Source organism: Rhinolophus ferrumequinum, chromosome 11 (assembly GCF_004115265.2).
Source record: "Rhinolophus ferrumequinum isolate MPI-CBG mRhiFer1 chromosome 11, mRhiFer1_v1.p, whole genome shotgun sequence".
Classification (NCBI taxonomy): domain Eukaryota; kingdom Metazoa; phylum Chordata; class Mammalia; order Chiroptera; family Rhinolophidae; genus Rhinolophus; species Rhinolophus ferrumequinum.
Genome location: NC_046294.1, coordinates 52,818,858 through 52,842,971, shown reverse-complemented (window position 1 = coordinate 52,842,971; position 24,114 = coordinate 52,818,858). Strand labels below are relative to the sequence as shown.

At 45.6% G+C, this 24,114-nt stretch overlaps 1 protein-coding gene across 1 annotated transcript in view; it reads left to right on the top strand.

Annotated features, from left to right (window-relative positions):
* TENM4 (teneurin transmembrane protein 4) overlaps positions 1 to 24,114 on the top strand; it is a 719,375-nt gene that overhangs the window by 564,742 nt on the left and 130,519 nt on the right. The window contains exons 13-15 of the mRNA XM_033120388.1: positions 8,309 to 8,410; positions 10,386 to 10,580; positions 16,425 to 16,625. Coding sequence (XP_032976279.1) covers positions 8,309 to 8,410; positions 10,386 to 10,580; positions 16,425 to 16,625 — 498 coding nt within the window. The remainder of the gene's footprint in view (positions 1 to 8,308; positions 8,411 to 10,385; positions 10,581 to 16,424; positions 16,626 to 24,114) is intronic.

Below are 24,114 nucleotides of genomic sequence, written 5' to 3'. Positions count from 1 at the left end.
TGCTCATCCCTGTCCAGCCAGCTGTGGTCAGTGAGGAAGTGGCGTCATCTGGTCCACCTGTGCCTGCTGCTCAGGCAGGAAATGTGGGCAGAGCAGTGCTCGCTCCTCAGAAAGAACAGTGGGTGAAGGATTGATAAATCTATAAGGGAAGGGAAAGCGTCTCCAAACGTGTGAGCAGCACCTCTTCTTTGAGGGCCCTTATGCTCTTGAACAGCATAGAAACTGTCCTTCTCCTCACCAGTTGATGTGTGTGTCTCCATGGCGCCTCTGGCATATGCTCACAGGGCCTGGAGGAGATGGTGCATGTGCAGCATTCTCTGGGAAAGGCAGCCCAATCAGAGCCACCTGTGAGCACTGTGACATCTGTGAAACCTGCTGCCAACAGCCCTGGGAAAAGATGTGGGAGCTCTTAGCTAGACGCAGCCAGAGAGCCAGCCGCCTGCTCTCTAGTCCCGTCCCTGCACACTTGGCCTTGGGGACTCGCTGGAGACCCGTCTTACAGGATAGATGATAACGTGATGCCAGCTAGTTCTGTGAGGACACAGTGGGGAGGTTTGAAAAATTGGAGTCTGCCCTTAAACGACAAACTTCCTTTTTCTCCCTCAGGCCCTAAACATGATGATCTAAGCTTTTTTGTTTGTGTAGTTTTCTAAGGACTGACAATTTGGTTTGATTCATTAGATCACCGGATGTTAGATATGAAAGAACACTTAATCCATCCACTTCACTGGATCACTTCCTGAGCCAGAGTAGATGCTCAGTAAATACTTGCTGAAGAAATGTAATGAATTTTGTAGATGAAAAGAAAGCCTCTAGAAAAAGTCCCTACGCCCAGGTCATCTAGCAAGCTGGTGGCAGGAGTAGGCCTAGAGCCCAAGTTTCATGATACAGTCCAGGCACGTTCCCTTACACCATGACTCAGAGAATCGTTCAGATTTCAGGTTTGGAAGATGCCATGAAACTTACCTTTAATACCCTTGCAATATCCCTGCCAGTCATTAATTTGCCCTCTCCTTGAATATATCCAGTGACCTTATAGGTTACCTAGTCTATTCATTCAGTCATTCATCCAACAAACATTCATTTAACACTTGCTTTGAGTCAAGGATGAGCCTATGTACTGAAGATTCAGAGATGAATAACACATTTCCAGCCTTCAAGTATTTACAATATTTGGGCACATACATGCACATCAACAGTATAACCCAACATAGTAAGTGGTATTCTGCTCTGACTCTTACAAAATTCTTCTTTTGAACCAAGTCCATTTCCCAAGGACTCTAGTCCTTACTCATTGGACCTACGTCGACCTATGAGGGCCACAAAACAGAAGTCCAATGCTTATTTCACATATCAGCCCTTCAGATATTTTAAAACAGAGGTCATAGCCCCTTAGTAAGCTAAATTCCCAATTTCTTCGAGAATTCTTTATTCGAAGTATAATTTCAAGTGCTCTTATCCTTCTTGTTGCTCTTTGATGGACATGCTCCAATCTATCTGATCAGTCTCATAAATATGGCTCCCAGATGTAAACTACAAGTATAGTCTAAGAGTACAATACAAAATTCAACCTCCCATCACTGCCTTCATTCTAGGCATTGTACATCTAAAATAACAAGACAGAGAAGCAATAGCCTTGTTGCCACCAGCTATTCTCTTGAGTCTGACTATTGTGCCATGCCTACTGCCCTGACCTCTGTCTTCCATTTCATTTCCCCCTTTTATTCCTACTGCGTTTCTCTCAGTGACAACTATTACTATTACTGACGACTTGCTTTATGTGTAGCACTCATCAGACTCTTTGGAGAACCACACCTGATACTAGTCTTCAGTCTCATTGGTGAAATTTGGTTTGCCCCCAAAATAAATTATTAACAAAGAACCAACACGGAATCTAATCAAGGGAACCATCTTTTTCCTAGCCCCTCCTCCTTAGAGCTGCTCTTAATAGTGGTGGTAGACTTCTGGATATGATCAAAAACAGATCTCCCAATTCAAATGCCAGTGCAGAACTGGCTTCAAGCCCAGGCTGTCAGGGGCTTTGTCAAATTTTTGTCATTGCGTTGACCTAGACTGTTGCAGACTGAAGACCTTTGAATTCCATCATCTGCAGAGAAAGCTGAGGCACCTACAGGGACTGACACCTCACGGGTCATGGAACAGCTTTCCAGCACCTGGCACCTGCCCAGTGCCAATCTAGAGTGCACAGGGAAAAAAAAGTTCTTTCAGATGTTGGCATGAGTCTGCCTGTGTTTGGGCTTCTGGGAGATAACTGCTTTGACAGTGCTTTTCCCCAGGAGGGAATTTATCCAAACACCCTGCCTTCTTCACATTCAGCTTCACAGATTCTTATTTGCTTTCCCGTTTTAACTATGGGAGAGTGTCTGTGTGCTTTATATGCATATGTATGTGTGTGTTTACCCCCAATAACCCACATTGTCTGGTTTGGATTCATTAGACTAAGTTAATATGTTGTTTTGGTTCACAAATTGAAGACATGTATGACCCTTTCCTAAAGCCAAAATACCACCTCTGCCAAGTCCTGGGCAAACCTCTTTATATGCACAGTGCTACACTATTTGCTCTTCAAAATAATCCTCTGAGGTGGATGCTATTATTAACCCCGTTTCACCGATAAGGAAACTGATGTTTCGAGATGACTTGTCCAAGGGGCACCTAGCTAATAAGAGGAAGCGGGGCTCCAGAGCCCAGAATTTGGTCCTGGCTACATACCACAAACTTTGGCTTCAGATAGAACTTGGTTCACCTCTGAGATTTGCCCTTATAGCTATAACCTTAAGAAAGTGACTTCAGTTCTCAATCTCCATCTGAGACTAAAATGGTAGTAAAGGTACCTATTTCTCGTAATTATTATAAGGAATGAATTAGAATATTTGACATACCTTTCACAGTTTCATTGAGGGAATGAGAGGGTCTCTGCTAGAGTCTTCTCTCCACCTTGAGTTGCTGTAGAATTAAATTCCAGCTATGCTATCTACTTTGTTTACCTCTCTTCTTTTGGTTGCCAATAATAAACCCAATCCCCTTTCAGGATCAAAGAGGATGTAATAGATGTAACCTAAAGTATAAGTGTCCCTAGCTGCAGTCAAGGTGACGCATCTAGTTGGCTGCCCTGGAGTCTTAAGTTCCTTCCTTCTTGCTTAAAGCATTAGCATCCATCCTACAGAGAAGCCACGTGAGGCATCGGAGAGTGGATCTCTGCTGGGCAATAGCTAGACCTTGGTTCCTCAACCAAGCACTCCAAACAAGTTGCCAACATCCACTTTTCCAACTAAAAAGAGACAAGAGGAGCAGAGGAAGATGTAGGTAGTAAACGCAAGCTTCTGTTCGCTGGGACACATCACAGGGAAGCAAGACATAGAGGAGGAGCTGGGAGAGAGGCGTAAGTGCTGGGTGAGCAGAAAAGAGACACCGAGGATGGTTAGTGAGTTCCGACCTTCCTCAGAGCTAGTTCCCTCTGTCTTTGGTGCTGGAATCCACCATCAGGCTCCCATGACCTCAGAGGTGTGCCTGCTCAGACCAGGGCATGAGGCAGGTGTGCCCGTGACATGGGGAGAAGATGAGAAGGAGGAGAAGAGCTCCCTTCCCTCTTCTAGGTTAACTGCCTCTGTGAAACATGAGTCCAGTAGGCAATTAGGATGCCCAGTGGTCCTCCAGGCAGGATTTTCCTCTGTGGTCTCTTCTTGATTCCTACAAAATGGGCTTGGGGATTTCAAAACAGAAAAGCAGAAGGTGACAAAAAGGCAGGCTTTTCCGGGCATCATCCCAGGACTCAGGAGGGCATATTTATCAACTGTGATCCTTTCACCTTGACGCAGAGATGCCAATGATTTGTTTCTGGAAAAAGGTAGTACGTAGACCAAATGAGGCACTGCAGTGGGCTGCCAGCCCTCTGTGGTCTCTTGCCTCCATTGTCTCCTCCAGGGAGGAACATTGTTGTCTTTTCTCCCGCCTTCAGGTGCCCCTTTGTATTTCGAGCAATATTTTGTTGAACATCCAGAGACGACGCCCACTCACATCACATGTCAAGAGAATGAGCTAAGGAAACATTGAAACTCTGCATTCTAATATTGATGGAAGGAAAAATAAGTTCCTGAAAATCAGATTTCCTAGCAGGACCCACTGCTGTGATAGAAAAACAAAAGCTAGGGGAAAAGGCCCCTCTTTTCCAATATAACATACACCCAGTTATGAAAATCAGTTATTCATAGGCAAGCTGAATTTTTAATTTAGGTTTGAGCAGATCTAAAGGTACACCTTCTGCAAAATGAAGGCAGCTGTAGTTTGAACGTGGGCAAAGCAGGAAGGAACTATAGAGGGAAGAAATTCACCAAACACTAATTGGAAACATAACAACATATTTATTCAATAAAGTTCACACTTCTCCCAAGCCAATGAGTGTCACTGCTGCACTAGCATTTAGCATAGAGATATCTGGTCACTGGGGACTCATTATTTGTGGGATCCCAGGTGGACCCCAAGTAGTTAAAATCTTTCCAAGTGGAAGAAAAATGATATACATAAACATTTCATCACAAGGAAATTTTCTCCAAATGTCTCCCTTCTACTTCCTTGTTGCTATAGGAAAATTACTCCATGTCTCCTAAAATTTCTGTCTTCTCTGAAACCAACAGCCTCGGGCAAGTTGTAGCAAACAGCCTCCTATGCTGTCAGATTTAGCAACCAACACTATGCTCGTCACAGAAAATACCCTTTCTTCACTTTTTCATGATGAAGGGTTTTTGGCAGATGATTAACAAGTTTGTATCTTGCAGACTTCATAAATCAAAATCTAGGCAATGCATAACACTTATCTACAATTGATCCTGTTAAAAATGCAACTGATAATTATAGTGATTTTTTTTTTTTAGGATATAATTTTACACCACTGGTTTTGAGAAGGACTGAACCATAGAATTTTGTATCTGGGAGAGCTCTCTCTAAGATCATCTAGTTGAATTCTTTCAGTGATAGCAACAAATGTTTATTAAGACCTTTCTGTGAACTGGATACCAGGGCAAATACAGAAATGAATACACTCAGTTTTTGCCCTCAGGGAGTTCACAGTCAACTATGGAGACTATTTCAAGCTTTAACAGGGATGAAGGAAAGAGTCCTGAGGTAACTTAGCCTGTTTAAGGAATCAGGAAGGCTTGTCAGAAGCAGTGATGCTTGAGGTGGATTTGAAATAGGGGATAGGAGTTGCTAAGAGGAAGTTATGGGAGGAGCAAGTTATGGGAGGAGGATGACCAAACAGGTGCAGAAAGATGAAGTGACCTGGCGAAGGCCCCAGAGCCATGCGGTAGCAGAACAACACCTGGAGGCAAGGCCTCCGCCTCTGCGTCCTGTACTTCTCCTGCAATACTGCAGATGGAACGTACCCCCCCAGTCGTACCATTAGCCAGTAGCTGCAAATGAAAATAATCTTGCCTTAAACTTTACTCAACATTCTTATTTTTAAAAGAATATTCAAAATGAAATGTCCTAAGTCATTCTCTGTTAAAAAAAAAAAAAAGTATTTAGGAAGCCACGTCTCACTTAAAGGTATCAGGAACATGGATTCTAGGCAAAAAGCCGGTGGAGAGCAGCCATGCTCAGGGGCCTGCCGAGGCCCAGACCACGTTGCCCTGAAATGAGAACACATGCTGGATTAGCCCCTCTTGTTCTTGACGCTGTGTGAGTGAAAAACGCGGCTCGTGTTAGCGGAACAACAAGTGCACGGAATTTCCCACCCACTCACAAAAGGAACCCTTTTCCCAAACTTTTCAAGTAGTTTCCGAGTTGGTAATGGCAGACAATTGGGAGAAGACCTTTCTGGGCAGTGACCATGCTGTGAGTCTTCACCTTCTCCCCACCTCTTCCCTCGTGGATCCATACCCAAGCCGTTCTTCAAGCCCACTTCCTCCGAGAAGCCTTCCTTCTGCTAGTTTTGCCCCATATCAGCTGTCATTGCTTTGGCTTTGCTACATTTGAGGCTTGACGCCCCTGTCTGGATGCCTTTTGTGCACAGCTGCTCTCTTAGTTAATTATAGACTCATAGAATTTTAGAACAGGAAGCAGTCCTAGGAGTCATCTCCTCCATCACCTTCATTTTACGTATGAGGAAGGTGAGACCCAGAGATGGGTCGGAAGTTGCTTTACATCATCCAGCATGGTCCTGGAAGAATGGACACCAAACCAGTTCTCTTTACCTCTAGGCAGAGTTTTTTCCATGCCCTAGCTGCTGCCCGGGTAACGGTGTTATCTCGTTCTCCATGTTAGGTGGCAAATTTCCTATGGGCAAGACTCATGTCTTACATGGTACCATCTCATTTAGCAGAGGTCTTAGTCTTGGGTTTGATATTTGTAGTAGTGAGTTAAAACAACAGGTTGGGTCCTTACCTCTGCTGCACCTTACTAACCTTTTCTTCTACTTTGACTCTGCTACTCACTCAGACCTTGGGCGAGTCACTGCCCTTCCTCTGGGTCTCAGTTTCTTTTTCTATTAAATGAGAGAATTGAGCTAGAGGTCTCTTGGATCCCTTTAGACACTGAAAGTTCTAGAATTCTCTATCTTTCCACTGGGTCCTTGCTGTCTTTAGGACCAGCCTCACTGTCCCACAGATTTGTCACCTCGCTCATTCTCCTGGCTTCTGCTGTGGAATAAATTCCCTTAAGGCCTAGATAGCATAATATCATTGAAGAAGATCAGGCTTGGAGTCCAAAGGCCTGGGTTGCAATCCTGCCTCCATGACGTAGTATCTGTGTGGCCTTCAGTAAATCACGTCATCTCCTCAGCCACTTTTCTTTCTTTCTTTCTTTCTTTCTTTCTTTCTTTCTTTCTTTCTTTCTTTCTTTCTTTCTTTCTTTCTTTCTTTCTTTCTTTCTTTCTTCCTTCCTTCCTTCCTTCCTTCCTTCCTTCCTTCCTTCCTTCCTTCCTTCTTTCTTTCTTTCTTTCCTTCTTTCCTTCCTTCATTCCTTCCTTCCTTCCTTCTTTCCTTCCTTCCTTTCTTTCTTTTTATAAAATAGGAATAACAATATATTCTTGTAGATTTGGCAACAGTGAAATGAGATAAACTTTGTGGAAATACATGCCACAAAGAAGGCATTCATTACCGTGTTTCCCCGAAAATTAGACATAGCTGGACCGTCAGCTCTCATAGGTCTTTTGGAGCAAAAATTAATATAAGACCCAGTCTTATTGTAACATAATATAAGTCTGAGTCTAATATAATGTGATATCAGACCCGGTCTTATGTTAATTTTTGCTCCAAAATACGCATTAGAGCTGGTGGTCCAGCTACATCTTATTTTTGGGGAAATACCGTATATAGTGGCTTCTTTCCTTTTTTACACATCCGGCATTATTGAGAAGTGGGCTGCTCCAAATAAACATATTTTCTAGCTAATGGGTTTACTAACTAGAGCTATAAAGCATTGACTAACTTACTAAAAGCTTTCTGAAATGAATTCTGTATTTCATTGACACATCACACTGACAGTCCCAAAGTATTAGAGAGAGTCAGAGAAAGCTACGTTCTTGCAAAGGTGGGCCTGATCAGCAAGTGCTGGGGCTGCAGGTAGGCAGAGGGAATGTGCCAGAAAACTCCTATGCCTTTTCAAAGAGCTTGGATTTTTTTTCATGTTGGCAAATGGAGAGCCATTGAAGGGTTTTAAGTAGGGGAATGACAAGATCAGTTTGTTTCAGAGACCTCAAGGTGGGGAGGGAGCAGGAGAGGAAGTTGAGAGTCTGGCCATAAGGCTGTTTTGTTCGCCTGGTGAGAGATGGTGGAGACCTGGACAGAGATGAAAAATCAAAGTGGGAAAAAACAGATTTACAAATACTCAACAGCTTAAAAAAACTAATTCATGATATAACACATTGTAAGAAAAATGTGAAACACAGGAAAAAATGGTAAAACACAGGAAAGTATAAAGAAGACCACAAGAATCACCCAACATCCCAGCATCCGATGATAAGCAGTGCAAACAGGTGGTTTTTCCCTGGGAACTGTTTTTTCCTAATGTGTTTAGCTGAGAAATTTCTAATGTATTTGTAGATACAAATTTGATTTATAAAAAAATTGGTTCAGGCAGACATTTTCCAAAACACGTCTCTTAATGTCAGTTGAGATATACCTTAGTAAGAGTAAAAATAACATGTAATTTTTAACTAAATTGGTTCCTTTCAGTGACTGGTCCAAAAGACCTCAAATGTGTAGGTCCCGGTTTGAGGTTTGATTCCTGGGCCCTTCATTTGTGTAAAGAAGTTTCAGTTTTCAGCTCCCCTTCTCTTTTCTTCCCCTAGAATCGGTGGATAACTGTCCCAGCAACTGCTATGGCAACGGCGACTGCATCTCTGGGACCTGCCACTGCTTCCTGGGCTTCCTGGGCCCTGACTGCGGCAGAGGTAAGCGCTCTGAGTGTGGGCCTGTGATTTCCACTCCCCCCTGGGGCAGCTCAGGTTCCACTTCTCAGAACAAGTGCAGAACTCGAGTCCACCTCCTGACTCTCGAGAAGGGCCATTCTTCAGAAGCCCTGAGAGCCAGGTCTGCAGGCAGTGCCATGGCGTCACCAGCCATTGTGACCCACGTGTGCACAACTGGGGAGGTGAGGAAGGAAGGGCCTTTACAGGGGCAGCCACATGAACTTCATGTCCCGTCCTGGGGGCAGAGGGAGTAGCATGGGGGTCCTTTTAAAAGCTGATTTCCCCTTGGAGGCGTGGTCAGCTTTTGCCAAGCATCTTCAGCTAGCATGGTTTCTACCTGGCCCTGTAGAGTGGGGTGGGGTGGGTGACCTGGTTTGCTACCCCATTGTTATTTTCTAACAGCAGAGGCAGAAGAGGGACTTGAGAGGCAAGCCTGTTCTTCTCCACATAGGACCCTAGTGTTGCATCAGACTTGGGCACATACAGTGCTAATGCCAACCACTGTTGCGTTAGTGTAAAGGCTGCCCATGACCTACCCTATGCATTTGACCTTCATTTCTGTCCTGGAAGAATTAGCAAGGAAAATGGCCGAAGGAGATACGTAATCCTGAGCATTTGGCATTCCCTATGGGGAAACGAAAATGGCCCCTTCCTTTGGTTTGCCCACCTCTTCGCCCATTCAGTAGGCATTTGCTTAGTGCCCTTTAGCTCGGTCCTGTGCCAGACACGGAGGTTACAACACTCAGCCAGATCCAAACCAAGGAGCTGTCACTCTGGGAGACAGACAAAACAGACGGTGGCAAAGCAGTTACTAGTAAGTGAAACATACTATAGCGTGGTCAAATGCAAGAAGCCCCTATCAGAGTGAAAGGGAGCAGTTTTCTTAGCTTGGATGGGGTGAGGACCAGCACAGGTTCCCCAGACGAGGTGACATTGGAACTGAGACCTGATGCTTGAGTAGTTGTTCATCCATGGAAGGTAGAGATGGCTTTCCAGGCTGAGGAAACAGCGCCCTGCAAATTCAGTGCTGTGCGACTGCTGTGGGGATTCTGCATATTCTTCCTAATGTGAAATAGACTCAGTGTGAGGCAGCAGAGCCGCCAGCCCTGCGGAAGCACAGTGATTACCTACTGAGTGCTTTCCAAAGACAAGATGCCAGGTGGGGGCCAGGGGAAGGTGACAGAGAGAGAAGAGATGAGTCATTCTCCCTAACAAGAATTACCGTCTCATCCCGTACGCACTTAAAGTTAAGAGTCGTGTGTAAAACAGCCTTATTGAATCTCTGTGAGGCTGGGAGGTACTTACAGCGCAGTGCAATATAATTTTTTACATAGTGTCCTTCGTTCACATGATCACAAAACACTTTCCGCTAAGAGGTAGAGTGGAAATATGATACTTTAAAGAGCTTAGTTGGGCTCAGCTCTTCTCTTATGGGGGCAGTGGTATACGGGGTTTGAGTGGAGTCCTGAAAGGCTGAAAAACTGAGATTTGCTGGGTTAAAGACAACAGGAAGTGGTGCTGCCTATGGGCGGGGGGGGAAAGTGTGTGTGGGGGGGACAAAATGGAGTGCCATTAGAAGGAGGGCACCGAAGGAGGAATTTGGGGCAGGCAGGAGGCCCAGCTGCTGTCTTTTGCAGTGAACCCAAGCAAGAGAGTGAAGCTTCCTGTCTGAGGGTCCTGGTGACCACCGCGCTGCCTGCCCCATGTGAGGGGGATGGGAAAGCAGAGAGCACCAGCTCCCCGGTCCCCGTGCAGCACACCTTTGCCTACACTTCTAGATGCGTATAAACTGGAATGAAATACAACAAGAGAAGCAGATAGGGGCGCACATAGGAGGACTTAGGGCAAAGCACCCGAGGCTCTTGCTCAAGCCAGAAGGCCATGGGGAGAAAGGGACGAAGGCCGGTGGAGCCTGCTACGCACCGATTCATGCCAGACATCCGTGCTGTCTCCCCAGCCTCCTGCCCCGTGCTCTGTAGTGGGAATGGCCAGTACATGAAGGGCAGGTGCCTGTGCCACAGCGGCTGGAAGGGTGCGGAGTGCGACGTGCCCACCAACCAGTGTATCGATGTGGCCTGCAGCAACCATGGCACCTGCATCATGGGCACCTGCATCTGCAACCCGGGCTACAAGGGCGAGAACTGCGAGGAAGGTAAGATGCGTGCGCAGGCAGCCCCATTGCCTTGCTTGGAGTTAGAGGCTAGCAACGCGGGGCCAAGAGAGCATCCAGAGAGCAGAGGGAGCCTGCTGAGCCGCCCTGTGAGCCCGCGGCCCCCGAGCCAGGCGCCCATCACCAACAGCGATGAACCTCAAGCGAGGCTCCTACTCAGTGAAGAGAAGTGTTGTGTATTGAGCATTCACCGTATACAAGGCTCTGTGCTAGAAGCCTTGTATCATTTAACTTCAAACCCGAGTAGGGAGGGATAATCATCGTCATTTTATAGTTGAAGAAACTGAGACTCAAAGAGTCAAATGACGTGTCCAAGGTCATATAACTAACAGCTGGCAGAAGTGGGTTTGAGCCTAGTCTCTCTGACTCCATAGCCCAATGGAGGTACTCCCCTCGATGCCCATCAGCGCCCCATTTCTGAAGTATGAGACTACACTCTGCCTTCTATTACCACACTTGTGAGTGTACGTGTGTGTGTGCATGTTTGTGTCTCTCTCCTTCATAAATAAATTATGCCTGTGTAGGTCAAGGCTAGAAAGTGAACTGCTGATATATAACAGTGACATTAGTGCTTTCCCAGGTGAGATAAAGTAAATCATTCTGTTTCACAAATGAAGAAACTGAGGCCCAGGGAAGGGCAGTGAAATCCCCATAATTATCGAGCTAACCGATGGTAGGGTTAAGATTCAAGCCAGTTCTTCTCTCTTCTGATCCAGTACTCTTTCCTCCTGGCTGCATGGGATTTCCAGAGGAGAGGAAGAGTCGTATCCACAAGCAATATAGAGTAGCTTTTAAGAGTGCACACTCTGGAATCAGATGTAGATGTTTGAGTCCTGGCTCTGCCACTAGCTAACCTCAATTTTCTCATCTGTAAAGTGGTAATATTTTCCTCAGCGGGCCGATGTGAGCGATGAATTAAATGACTCATGTAAAGCACTTTGCTCCGTGTCTGACACATGGTAAATGCTTCATAAATGTTAGCTCTTATATTAGTAGTGTTATTCTGGGGACAACTGAAGCACATTTCGTTTGACTCCACTCACTTTATCCCACGTGTTTTGAAATGGGTGGACTTTGCCTTTGAAATTGATGGATGGTGCTAATGGTTATTACCGCCCACTGTTCACTATCCAGGACCCTAGCACCTTCTCCAGTGGATGGAAGAGACTCCAAAGGAGAGCGAGTCTTCTAAACCCATTTGGGATTTAACAGATAGTCCCCTCTCTCAAGCCATCACTTTCTGTAAAAAAAAAAAAAAAAAGAGAGAGAGAGAGAGAGAGAGAGAGAATATAATGGGCCCATTTTTAAAAGAGTAGGGAACAGGAAGGGATTAGTGTCTGAAAAGCATTGCTTCTCTGAGACAGGCTGTCTGTAAGCCCCAAGTGTGACGAGAGGTCCTGACTCAGACCTGTTAACGTTGATGTGAATTACTTTGGGCTGTCTGAGCGAGGAGGCGCCCAGCCTCCCCGCCACCCCCAGCAAAGAAACTTGGCTTTCTCAACCTGACCTTCATCTGCTTTCTCTTTTCATTGTAGTCACTTGGGATGAAGACCCTGAGAAGGAAAGAAAAACAAAGAGGAGATTGCTCTTGAAACTGTGGGGCTATCTCACCCCCAACCCCACCGTGTTGTGTGGGCCAAGGAGGGGGAGTTGTCCAAATCCACCCACCCTGGACAGTGCCCCAGAGTGTAAGGTTACTTACAGAGAGAGAAAAAAGTTGTTTAGCTCTGATTTACATTATCTATTTGAAAAGAAATGTTTTCACTCCTGCTTTCTTTTCTGAGGAGGGCCATCTGGTACTGATTCCTTTTATTATTTCTATTTCTCTGGTGAAGCATCATTGCACAGTCCTGTGTTTATAATGAGGGCTCCTTGGGGCCTTCGCCCTGCCCCCCTCCTGTCTCCCTACCTCCCTCAGCTCTGTTCTAACGGGTTTCACTGTGTTTATAAAATATCAGCTAACAAGCTTACATCTTTTTTAACTCTCTCCCTCTCCCTTCTTCTGAAGTTTATTGCCCTATATTTTTATAAAGCCTGAGCGCTTGGAGGGAGCTGGGGGAGGGGCAGAGGAGAACAACTTAGGCCTTTTGCATTGAAAAGTGAGACATTGTGTTTTGGTCCTAAAGAGTGTCTCATCGCTTGTGTGGTCACTGAAGCGTGGAACATTTTGGGGGAAGAGTTGTGTTTACAGCCTGGCTGTGCAGGATTCATCGTTTCATTAATGGGCCAAGCTTGTGCCAGAAATTTTGGCTTGAATGGCAAGCTCTTCAGAGGAAAAAAATATAAAACTGTTTGGCACCTCTTCTGAGAAAAAGCTAAGTTAGACTGTCTACGCGAAGTTCAGCTCACCTCCCTGCCAAGAGCTCCAGGACTCCTTTAGCACAGAGCTTCCTGACCGTGGCCTGCCTATTCTTCCCATGTTACACACAGTTCCTTGAGAAATAAAATCATATAGGGAACTACCCCAGTATGATGGAAAGAGACCACTTCAATCCCATCCTAGAGTTGCTGTTACCCCAGAAGCCCCAGAAAGGGAGGGCAGATCCACAGTCTATGTAGGGTGTCACCAGAGTTTCACCAGAGTGTCACCGGGACATATATAATGGCCCTAAGTTAGGATCAGCAGGGACAATGTTCTCCAGGCAGGAATCTCCATCAGTCCAGCTTAGGTTTCCTGGAGCCGATTTCCCTCAAGAATGCAGTCCTTAGCTCAGTTGGTTAGAGCGCGGTGCTCTTAACCACAAGGTTGCCAGTTCAGTCCCCACATGGGCCACATGAGCTGCGCCCTCCACAACTAGATCGAAACAACTACTTGACTTGGAGCTGATGGGCCCTGGAAAAACACAAGTGAAAAATAAAAATTGAAAAAAAAAAAGAAAAGAGTGCAGTCCTCTTTAAAACGCCCCTCAAGTTCCCCACTCATTTTGCCAAGGTGACCTTCTGAAGTGATGATGAATTGATGATGAATTGCCTGGAGATAGCCTCTCCTCAGCTCCTTCTGATCTTTCCCCTGCCTGAACCATCTGCTGAGAGAGGGGATTCACTTTGCTGGCTCCTGGGTCCCTATCTGACTTACTGTGTCTGAGGAAGAACAGGACTGTGACGCCAGGGGCCCCTTGCTGAACTTGGCACCCTCTCGGCTTGCTGGCTAACAGTGCAGATTTATAGATTCAACCTCGAGGGCGCCTCAGAGACAGCTTCAACCCAAAGCTGGGGTCAGGCATTCACAGAGCTGGAAATACCTCTACAGGTTTTGGGATAGGAATTGCTGACTCATTTCCTGTCAAATTGGAAAACTCTCTGAATCTAGGGAATTCTCATAGTAGCCTAATGGGCTGGAATAATCCTTCTGAGATCTGAGGCAAGTCATGAAAGTTTATCACTATTATTATTTTTATTGTTTTTAATTACCAGGCACTCCAACAAGTCATGTTTGAACCACTATTAAATGGTGTCCAGAGACTAGAAGAGAGGAGATTCTTTGCCTTCGTTTGGCTTTATTAATTCTCCACTTTGCCCTCTTTCTTTCCTTGTTTTGTTTTGTTTTCCTCTTTTTAACCATTTCATGTGCTTATGTCTGTTTATATGTGTGCCATATTTTTGAACCAGTAAGATTATAGAGAAAATAGCCAGAGATCTATACCAGGGAAGACTGATTCAAATTTGAATTACTACTGTGTGATCTTGGACAAGTCATTTAACCTCTCTGTGCTTCAGTTTCCTCATCTGTAAAATAAGAATAATAATGGTACCTACCTCAAAGGGTTGTTGTTAGGGTTAAATGACATAATGTCTATAAAAGGTTTAATAGAAAAATATGGTAGAGGAGAGGGACTAAATTAATGTTAATTGTTATTGTTGCTGTTGTGTTATCATTATTATGTTTTTAGCAAGTGGTTGCTTCTTCATCATTTAGGTCATTAAGTTGAAGTCCTTTAAAAACCTAAATAGTAAAAGAGCTTTCTTAATAAGCTGGCCCTCAAAATAAACAGCCTGTTCCGAGAATATTGCCATTTGTAAAGTCTCTGCCCATTTATGTCAGTGTCTAATACATCCAGGCCGGTTTCCCAGTCTTTTGTGCAAAAGTCAAATACACTTGGTTATAAAATTTAATTGATAAAGTGAAAGCAGGTCTGAATTGTAAATGAGCTCTGGCCACAGTTTGCCCAAGTCATGCTACTGAATGTCCTGACGGGATAGAAAAATAACTGCTTTGCAACAATTTATAGCTTCTACAGTCCTTCTAAATCCCCAATGTCATTTGGTCCTTATAGCAACCTGAGAGATAGGTAATTTGAACATACCTGCGTTATAAATGGAAGCTCAGAGCAGGTACGTAACTTGACTGTGGTCGTAGAACCAGTACATTTTGTCCTGTGACCCTTGAACCTAGGAGCTCAGAGGTCAAATGCTAAGTTCTTTCCTCTGCAGCACAGGGCTTGCTCGTGAGCTCCTGCAGCTCCATCAGCACTATTTCCCCAACACCTACTTTTTGGATCCCTCACCAGGCTATCCCTCTCCCCTTAGAACTGCAAGATGAATAGAATCACCTACCTCTCTAAAATGCAAGACTGACCTCACGACTTTCTGGTTGAGTAGAGAACATGGACCAACCCCCTCTGCCGATTCTGTCTTCTCTCTGCTGCCTTTTGCACTTCCCATGGGAACTGGAGCCCCCCAATAAGTTGGCCCTCAATGCTCTTCTTCCACTTTTTCTGTGGAAGTGCTTTATAGAAGACTAGAGGTCTCTGTTAATTTTGTGCAGACCCATAACTAAAGCTTTGATTTAGGGAAATCAGCCCAACTAACAGAACTGCCGTTGGACTCAGAATCAGACAGAACTGTCTTCAGATTCCTCCCTGGCAAGATGTAGCTGTATGCTCTGGCATGAATCATTTAGCTCTCTGAGCCTCAGTTTCCTCATCTGACCTCACTGGGTTATTGAGAAAACAATCTGATGAGGTATGGAAAGCACTTGCTATAGCAGAGAGCAGGTAACCTACAATATTACTATCCTTTCTCTCTTTCTGGGTGATCTCTTGAGACCACTTTGACCTTGGACCCGAAAAGCGCTGCAGGGGCTGCTTGGATATGAGCTATAACTATATAGTTCACCCACCATGTAAGGAGAAGCTGTGTAAAGCTATCACATGTCATTTTAAATAGTCATTGAAATGTTTGCCTGGAAACATTTCTAGGCAAATGTTTTCTGGAAAGTGAGGTTTGAAAGTTTAGATCAATCACGAGAATTTAGGGAAGATGATAAAATCTAATGGAACTTAAATGCAAAATAAATTCTTGTTTAAATTAAGAAATCTGTTTTAGTCCCCACATTCACATAAATAAAAGTGCATTATGAAGTGATAAACAATAATAGTTTGTTCCACAGTGATATTTTGAGAACCTCCTATGTGCTGGGTATTGTTCCAAGAGGTGGAGATACCGAAGTGAACAAAACAAAGTCTTGTCCTCTATTATTGCAGTGGTTACAGACATAGTAGGCCCTGGGTGCCGTACGAACACTTGATATATATTTTTTACTCTGTCTATCCCTCAAACCCAGAGGTAGGAGTTTGTATCCACAGTCAAAGGAGCCAAGACTGAGAGAGGTAAATAGTCACTGGGTAGAGTTGGGAAGCCAGGTCTACCATTTGCTAGAATTATTGCTCATCATTATACAAGTGGCCTCTGCACAGGCAATCTGTGTCCTTCCAGCAGCATGTGTGAAGCTCCTCCGCTCCACTCCAAGGTGTCGTAGTTTGCTTAGAGAAGCCTCATCTTTGCTAGTCAGATACTTACCTGTGTGCTCTTTCTTCCGTGTCACAGTGGACTGCATGGACCCCACGTGTTCCGGCCGGGGTGTCTGCGTGAGAGGCGAGTGCCACTGCTCCGTGGGATGGGGAGGCACGACCTGTGACACACCCAGGGCCACGTGCTCGGATCAGTGTTCGGGCCACGGAACCTTCCTCCCAGACACCGGGCTTTGCAGCTGTGACCCAAGCTGGACTGGACACGACTGTTCTATCGGTAAATGCGGGGAGAAGAGGGACACAGCATGGATGGAGGGAGGAGGTTTCTGCTGTAACATGTTCAGCATTCAGTCCTGATCAGTGCCCTGATCCTGTTCTTTCTCAGTCGTGTATCAGTGGGCTCCCCATGTCGCTGAGTGCTTTTCTCCTTTTCCTGAACTCGAGCCTTCAATACTTCTGCTCTTAGATGGCCACAGGGTTCAAAAGTCATATCCTCATGCCATGGCTTTCATGAGTGGTGGCCTTGAGAGTCAAAAGACTGCCCCTTTACCATGTGAATTATACTAATAGATGTATTTCCCTGAAATCTCTTCTCTCATATTACGATGGCCATCCCTAGAGGCAAGGTCACGGCCAACAGTGTACCTAGGTGAGATCTGCAGGTATGGAGCTTCGCTTTCACCCATTAATAAGATGAGGTCCAAACTCAGTATAGTATTTAGGGTTCTCTGTCATCTGACCCCCACCTACCTTTCTGGCCAGATCCTCTACGAGACTATAAGTTCCATGAGGATAGCAAGCATGTCTTATTTACCTCCCCGTTCCAGGACTCAGCATAGATCTGGCCCACAGCAACTGCTCAGTAAATACTGATGAATGAATGAATGAATGAACATCTGATTGAATGTGTTCTTGGTTGCAGTATTTGGTTCACTATAGGGTTTATACATACAAAGTTCAAAGGATAATTACATTGGCATCCTTCTGTGTATAAGCATTTTATAATTTATAGACCCTCTCAAGGTGAGAATTAAATGAGAATATAGGTGAATCACCTAGCACCGTACTGGTTTACAGTAGGTATGTTCACTTCTAATATCTCATTTAAACAGCATTCACTATTTAAATCCACACACACACACACACACACACACAAAAAAAAACTATGAGGAAGGCATCATCATCCCTTTTTGATCAATTTACATAACATTTGACCCAATGAATACTTATTGAGCACCTACTGTGTGCTAGGTACTCGTATAATCAGAAGGGATACAGTGGTAAGAAAGTTTCTGCCTTTGTGAGCTTACATTCTAGGAAGAGGGAAAGGGGACACGGCAAACAAACAAATGAAGATAAATCAACTGATAAAGAAGCGCAGGCCCAGAAAATTTTAAGTAATCCTGTCCAACGTCACACAGCTAAAAAGTGATAGCATCTCCAGCTATGTTTTTTAACCCTAAATCACTTTCCCCATTGTACCACATTGTTTTAAACAAAGTGAAGCTCAAATTAACTCATCGTGTTGTGTGGTAACAGTTCTGGTTGTGATCAGGAAGGATGGTAAAGACCTTTGGCAAAAATGAGATCCACGCAGCATTTGTGCCTTTGGAATACTTTGAATTGCCTCTCCCCGTTCAGTGGAGGGAGGATTGATGTTCAATCCGCAGCCTAAATTGGACTTCTTTCCTTGTTTGCAACGCTCGTGTAAAGACATGATTGCAAACACAGGCGCACGGCGTCTTAGGAATAATTCTTTTTATATATCTCTGTTTATAGCAATATAATAAATGGTCCTCTTAAAGCCACACTGGATTGTATTGTTCATTATGGGGCCACACAGCTAATTTATGTTAGGTATATAACTGTCCGTGCATTGTTAATCCCTGGTGAGGCTCCACGGCCTCCGACGGAGGCAGGAATAACTTCGGGTGAGATCACTAAGTATTTTTGAGGTATGGAAAGCATACCTCTGTAAAAGGAGACAACAGAACCCTTGGAAAGGACTTTGAATAGAATTGTGAGAGCTCACTTCCCCAAGTCTGCACGTCACTCCCCATAACTGGTAGCGCACATGAATGTGGCCTCATGTGTGAAGGCAAAGGAGCTCCTGTAATGAGACGAGTCCCTGAGTCTGACAGACCTGGGTTCACACGTTGGCCCTGCGACTTACTAGTTATCACTTTGGGCGAGTCACTGCACCTCTCTAAGCTTAAAATGGAGATAATGATAGTACCTACCTTCTGGAGTTATTATTTGGAGAATTAATTAAGATAATGCAAAAAAGCACTTAACATGCTACTTAGCCCATGGTACGGGCTCAGTAAATGTTACCTATTGTTTTGATTAGGATTAAAATACCCATTGGTAAGAGCCCTTCATATAAACGAAGACATTTGATAGAGGCAAGATGAGATATGCCCTTTCAGAAATGTCAATTATAGTTTTTTTAAATCTCTCACCTATAACGGATTAAAACAAGGCCAGGAATTTAAAAGATGGCTTCAAAATTGCTCTCTCCCCATTGCAATAGGAATAACAATTTGTGCTTGTCGGGGGCCTCACAGTATATAAAGATATTTCTCACACACATACACACACACACACACACACACACACACACACACACAGCATCAACAGCCCCATGAGGCAGCGTGACAGGTATGACATTATCCCCCTTCACAACAAGGCTCAGGGAGTTGCAGCAACTTGCCAAAGTAACACCGGTGCTGGTGCACGCCGCGACATGACGTGGTGCGCGAGGAGTCCAAGCCCATCCTGGGGCCACCCCCGAGCCTCCTTCCTAGCACACTGTGCTGCCTCCCCACAGGCCGCTGTTTCTCCTCAGCTGTCCCCTCCCCTCCGGAAGCCAGTCTGAAGGCTAGTGAGAGCACTCCATAGTGGCTCTCTCTTTGCATCCCCTGCTGTGTAGGCAGTAGCCGCCTGGGCTCAGTCCTGGTTCTGCCACAAGCCACCTGTGTGACCTTGGCAAGGTTCTTGACTTCAGTCTCCATCTCTGAAAAATGGAGGTAATAATAGTATCTACCTCAGAGGGTCATGTGGTCGTTAAATTATATAACGTTTGTCCGCACGTGGAACAGTACCTGCATAGAATGAGCACGTCATGTCTTTCTTCTCCCTCTCTTCTGAGGACACTTGCTCTGAGTAGAAGTGGAACTCACTGTTGAATTTTTGCCATGAAGCGAAGCAAGGGATGCCTCATAGACTGGTGGCCACTATAGCTGAGGGACTCGTCGTGTTTAGGGAGCTAACTGGGAGGAGTAGAAAAGGCAGAGGGCTTTGTTTCAGAAGGCCTGCTCCCCACTACTTGAATAGCTTCAGCAAGTTGCTTAACCTCCCTGACCCTCACTTTCCTTGTAGGTAAAACTGTCTATGAGACTTTTGGGAGTCAGTGAGAAAACGTAAGTAAAATGGTGAGCGCAGTGTCTGGCCCAACTCAGACACTGGGCAAGTGGTAGCATTAGTCATGTTATTTGTGTTATCTGCTCCTGGCGTGGCAGGGCTGGCACAGACACCTCCCAGAGCCTTCCCTTCAGGAGCTGCAGGCCAGCAGACACAGTCAGAGTCATTCTTGCACCATCAGCACTGATTGGGGCTTGCAAGGTTGGCAGAAATGGGTCCCCATGGTCTGGCCCTCCTAGGAAGGAAGACTAGCTCTTCCCTGAGATGAGTGTCTTGCTGTTTGGCATGGAAAACAGGATTGAATGAAGGCAGTTTAAATCAACGTGCCCTGCACTCAACAACCAGCCTGTCATGAAATGTGAGCCGACAAGTTCCCAGCACTTGGGTTAGGTTTGTGGAAACAGTAAAGTCAGATTGGATACAAGTGTTTACTCAGGCCCCTGGCTTCCCAGCAACTTGGCTTCCAATCTCCTCTCAGAAATCCCTCCTTAAATCCAGCCTCGTTAATGTGGTTTTCCTTCCCGACAAACCACACAAGACAACTGTTTGAACAGATTCCTATGTCCCGGAAGAGCGTAGGTTATGCGCTCTTCCCCTACCCCCAATATACCTCAGTCCTCAGCTCTGGGCCCGTGGGACTTCACTTCCTCAGCCTTTTGAGGGTGCTGGTGCTCATGGTAGTGACGGTGGCGGCGATGGTGGTGGTGGAGGCGACGCTACTGCTGCTGGAGGCGACGCTACTGCTGCTGTTTCACAGATGGGAAGAGTTGGAGACGGGAAATGACTCAAAAGTAACTCAGCTGATCACCGGCGGAATGCCAGTGAAGGCCAGGCCCACGTTTTCCAAGTCCTCAGCTCTTGCCTAAAGCCCCCCCTTCCATCCAAAGAGGTTTCCCTATCAGTAATCTTGTCTTTTTTCCTGACAATCCGCAGGACGGAGCATTAACTAGAGAGCCCATCTGTTTCTTGGTGCTTACCATGTACCAGGTACTGACCTAAGTGCTTTACAGCCATTATCTTTAGTCAAGGTTCACACAAACCCTGTGAAAGCAGTAGTACTAGTTCCATTTTCCAGATGAAATTGAAGCTCAGGAAAGTGAAATTGCTCCCCAGCGTCCCGCCCTTGGTAGAGGGCAGATCTGGCTCCGAGGCCCCTCCTCAGCGCTGCGGTAAACGGAGCAGTGTATTAGAACCGTCCTGTCTCTTGCCAAACCCTGAACTCCATGAGGTCAGGGTCTGTTGATATCCCTGGGACAGGGCCTGACACACATTAGGTTCTCAGTGATTGCTGAATGAATGAGTCACCCAGTGAAGGTCAAAGGGGACGGAGGGGGCTACAGGTAGAGGTTTTATCCAGGAAGATCCCAGCACACTACCAGACAGTCTAATCTCTTCTCTCAGGACTCCACTCCCGCCATCTTACCCCCGCTCCCTGCCCACTACACTCTGCAGGGCTAAAACCAAATCCCTGGGCTCCTTTGTCACTCTCCTAAACTAAGTCATGTTAGCTCATGTGCAGTGCCAGCCAGCCAGCACCCCTCCTGGATAAGAACTGGCATCATTTCACCTCCTTCAAGCCTTCTTCCCCAGGGAGCAGCCCTGCTGGGCTGGATGCCTCATCGGCTTTTGCATAAACTGGGCATGCTCAGAAGCACTGCTGAGCACAGCGCCCCCCCCCCGCCCCCTCCCCAAGTGCTTTCATGGCTTTTCATCCTCTTGGCCTGGAGCTATCTCAGAAAAGAGAGGGAATTTAACATCTTTGAGATGGTCCTTCAAATTGGAAAAGCCCTACCTTTTTTTCAGAACCTAAAATGACTTCTGAAGATTTCAGGCTCTGTGGCATTTTCCAGGGTACCATTTCAACGGTGACCCCTTAGACCCAGCCTTTGCCCTCCATTGGCTCTCCCTCTGGTCTTCCTTCTCCTCCACCAAGCCCCGTGGCCTCTGTCCTCAGCCTCATAAGTTCATTCCTCATTTCCACTGCTGGGTGAGCTCTCTGCAATCTTTTCTTCCATAAATGACTTGTATTTAAGAGGGCCTCCTCACTACATTTTATTCCTTTTTGGTCGCTGGGTCATAGAAGCAGTACGTGACAGAGATTCTGCCTATAAAATGCTCATGCTAGTGGTTTATGATTTTATCATTTCACTGCAGTTGAGTTTCACGGAATAACAGGTGGAGATGTTTTAGAGATTCCGTGGCATGGGATTGGAGGTAACGTGTGCAGTCAGTGTGAATGCGTGGGACTTGGAGTGGTACCAAGGCAGACTTCTTCTCTCCACGACCCAACTTATCCAGAGAATAGGACCAGTGATACCTGCCTTGCGCTGTTGTTGTTCTCATTAGCTTTAATATGTAGGTATAAAATCCCTAGCGTGATGGCTAGCATTCAGTAAGCACTTAATAGATAAAGTATTAGTGTATATTTTTTAGAATGCATGATTAAATCTAAGTTAGCCAAAGAGTCCTTAGACTCTAACAAATTGTAAGTTCGAGGGCAGTTTCCATAGTGAAGGTTTGGAGCCAGACCTGGATTTGAGTCTGTGTGACCTTGAAGGACTTGCTTTCTCTCTCAGAGGCTCGGTTTCTTTGTGGTTTCTGAGACGCTCTACCACCCCGTCCCCCCAAGTCACCAAGTCACCCCAACACCAGTCACCAAGTCCAGATGAAGAGTCCTTAATGTGCTGGCACACTTATCCCCGAACAACAGCGTGAGGGCCGCGGAGATTCGTTATCATCAGCCTCCTCTCAGTGTAGTGAGCTTCCTGAGCCCCACTGCGGAGCAGAGTGCAGCCTCCACAGAGAGCACGCAGCCCAGCTGGGGACCTGCACCCGCCCCTGACAGGCACACCATCTGCGTCATTTACTCATAAACCTTTCTGTCCTCCCTTTCTGCCGGGCACTCTTCTAGGCACAGAGGATCAGAGAGCCACAGTCCGTGCGGGAAGCGACACCTAGTTAGGTGGCATGATAAGAGCTCCGACTGATGTGTACACAGTGGGGTGTGCGAGCACAGGGGCAGGAGCAATGAGCTCAGCCAAGAGAGGGGTGGCAGAGGAACCTGGGAAAGTCTTGTGAGCCAGACCTTCAGAGGGGACAGACAGGGGCTCCCTGGTGGCAAAGCAGGGGAGAAGTCCAGGCAGAGGGAATGGCGTGGGCAGGAGTACAAAGCTGTGCCCAGAGCGCCATCTGTTTGTAAAGTCCTGCCTCAGCCTGACTGCCGAGTAGGAGCTACAGGGGTATGGAGGGGAAGTAGGGCCAGAAAGGTGGGCAGGGTTCAAATCATAGAGTCTGCTGAATGCCTCGCCGGAAATCTTGGATTAAAAACATTTTCAATGCACATTGTTGATTTCCCTTTCAGACTCCACATCAGGGCCCTTTCTTTAGCTCTTTCAGCTCAACCTGACCTAGGCTCTACCTTCACTTAGGGTGACCTTCTCAGATCCTCTGAGCATCCAATTTCTTCTCTATTACTCTCCTCCCCTACCAAAAAGAAAAGCATAATTAATAACAATAATGACTAGATGGATAGGGCGCAGAAAAGCTCTGTTATCAAAGTAAGTCACAATTGACAGCAAAATAAGCCCAATGCCTTTCAAAAAAAAAATACACTGAAAGTAGCAACAGGGTTAAAAAAAAAATTAAAGCTCTGAACATAGCAGTTGCATTAGTGCTAAATTTTGAAAATGATAATTCAATTTTATTTACGAGGCAAAGTATAATTATATTTAAATTTGAGAGAACAGAATTTAATTCTTATTAATGACAGAAAGACTGAGTGAGATGCTTTAATGCCAGAGAAATTGTCTTATGTTCATGGATGGGAGAGAAAATTAGATTCAGCATTGAGCATTCTCCCGTCACAAGTCTCATTTGTGTAGCCGGAATTGTTCCCTCTCTGAGAGGCATTAGCTTCTCAGCCCAGAAAGCACAGCACTGACATCCAATTAAACATCAAAAGGAAATGATCAGACTGGGCTATTTCTGTATAGGTATGTTATGGGAGGGGAAACTCGAGGTTAGAATTTCACCCGAGGAATAATATCCATTGAGACTTGACATTTCCTGTACCCCTTGCCAACAGCAAGTGCTAGCCTAAAAATCAAAGTTCAGAATAATAAATATGTGAGAGATTGACACTGAGGCAAAGAAATAAGAGGAGGTGTTGGAAGGAGGCAGAAAAGAGCCCACTAGTTGTCTGGGAAGTAGCGTGGAGGTTTAAACACAAGGAGATGGTCAGTTCCTAACATTTCATCAAAGACTGGGAAATTGGGCGCAGACAGGCATACTGCTAAATACTGCCAGAGGTAAAGGCTGATAAACTGGGAGCGGGCAGCTTTGTA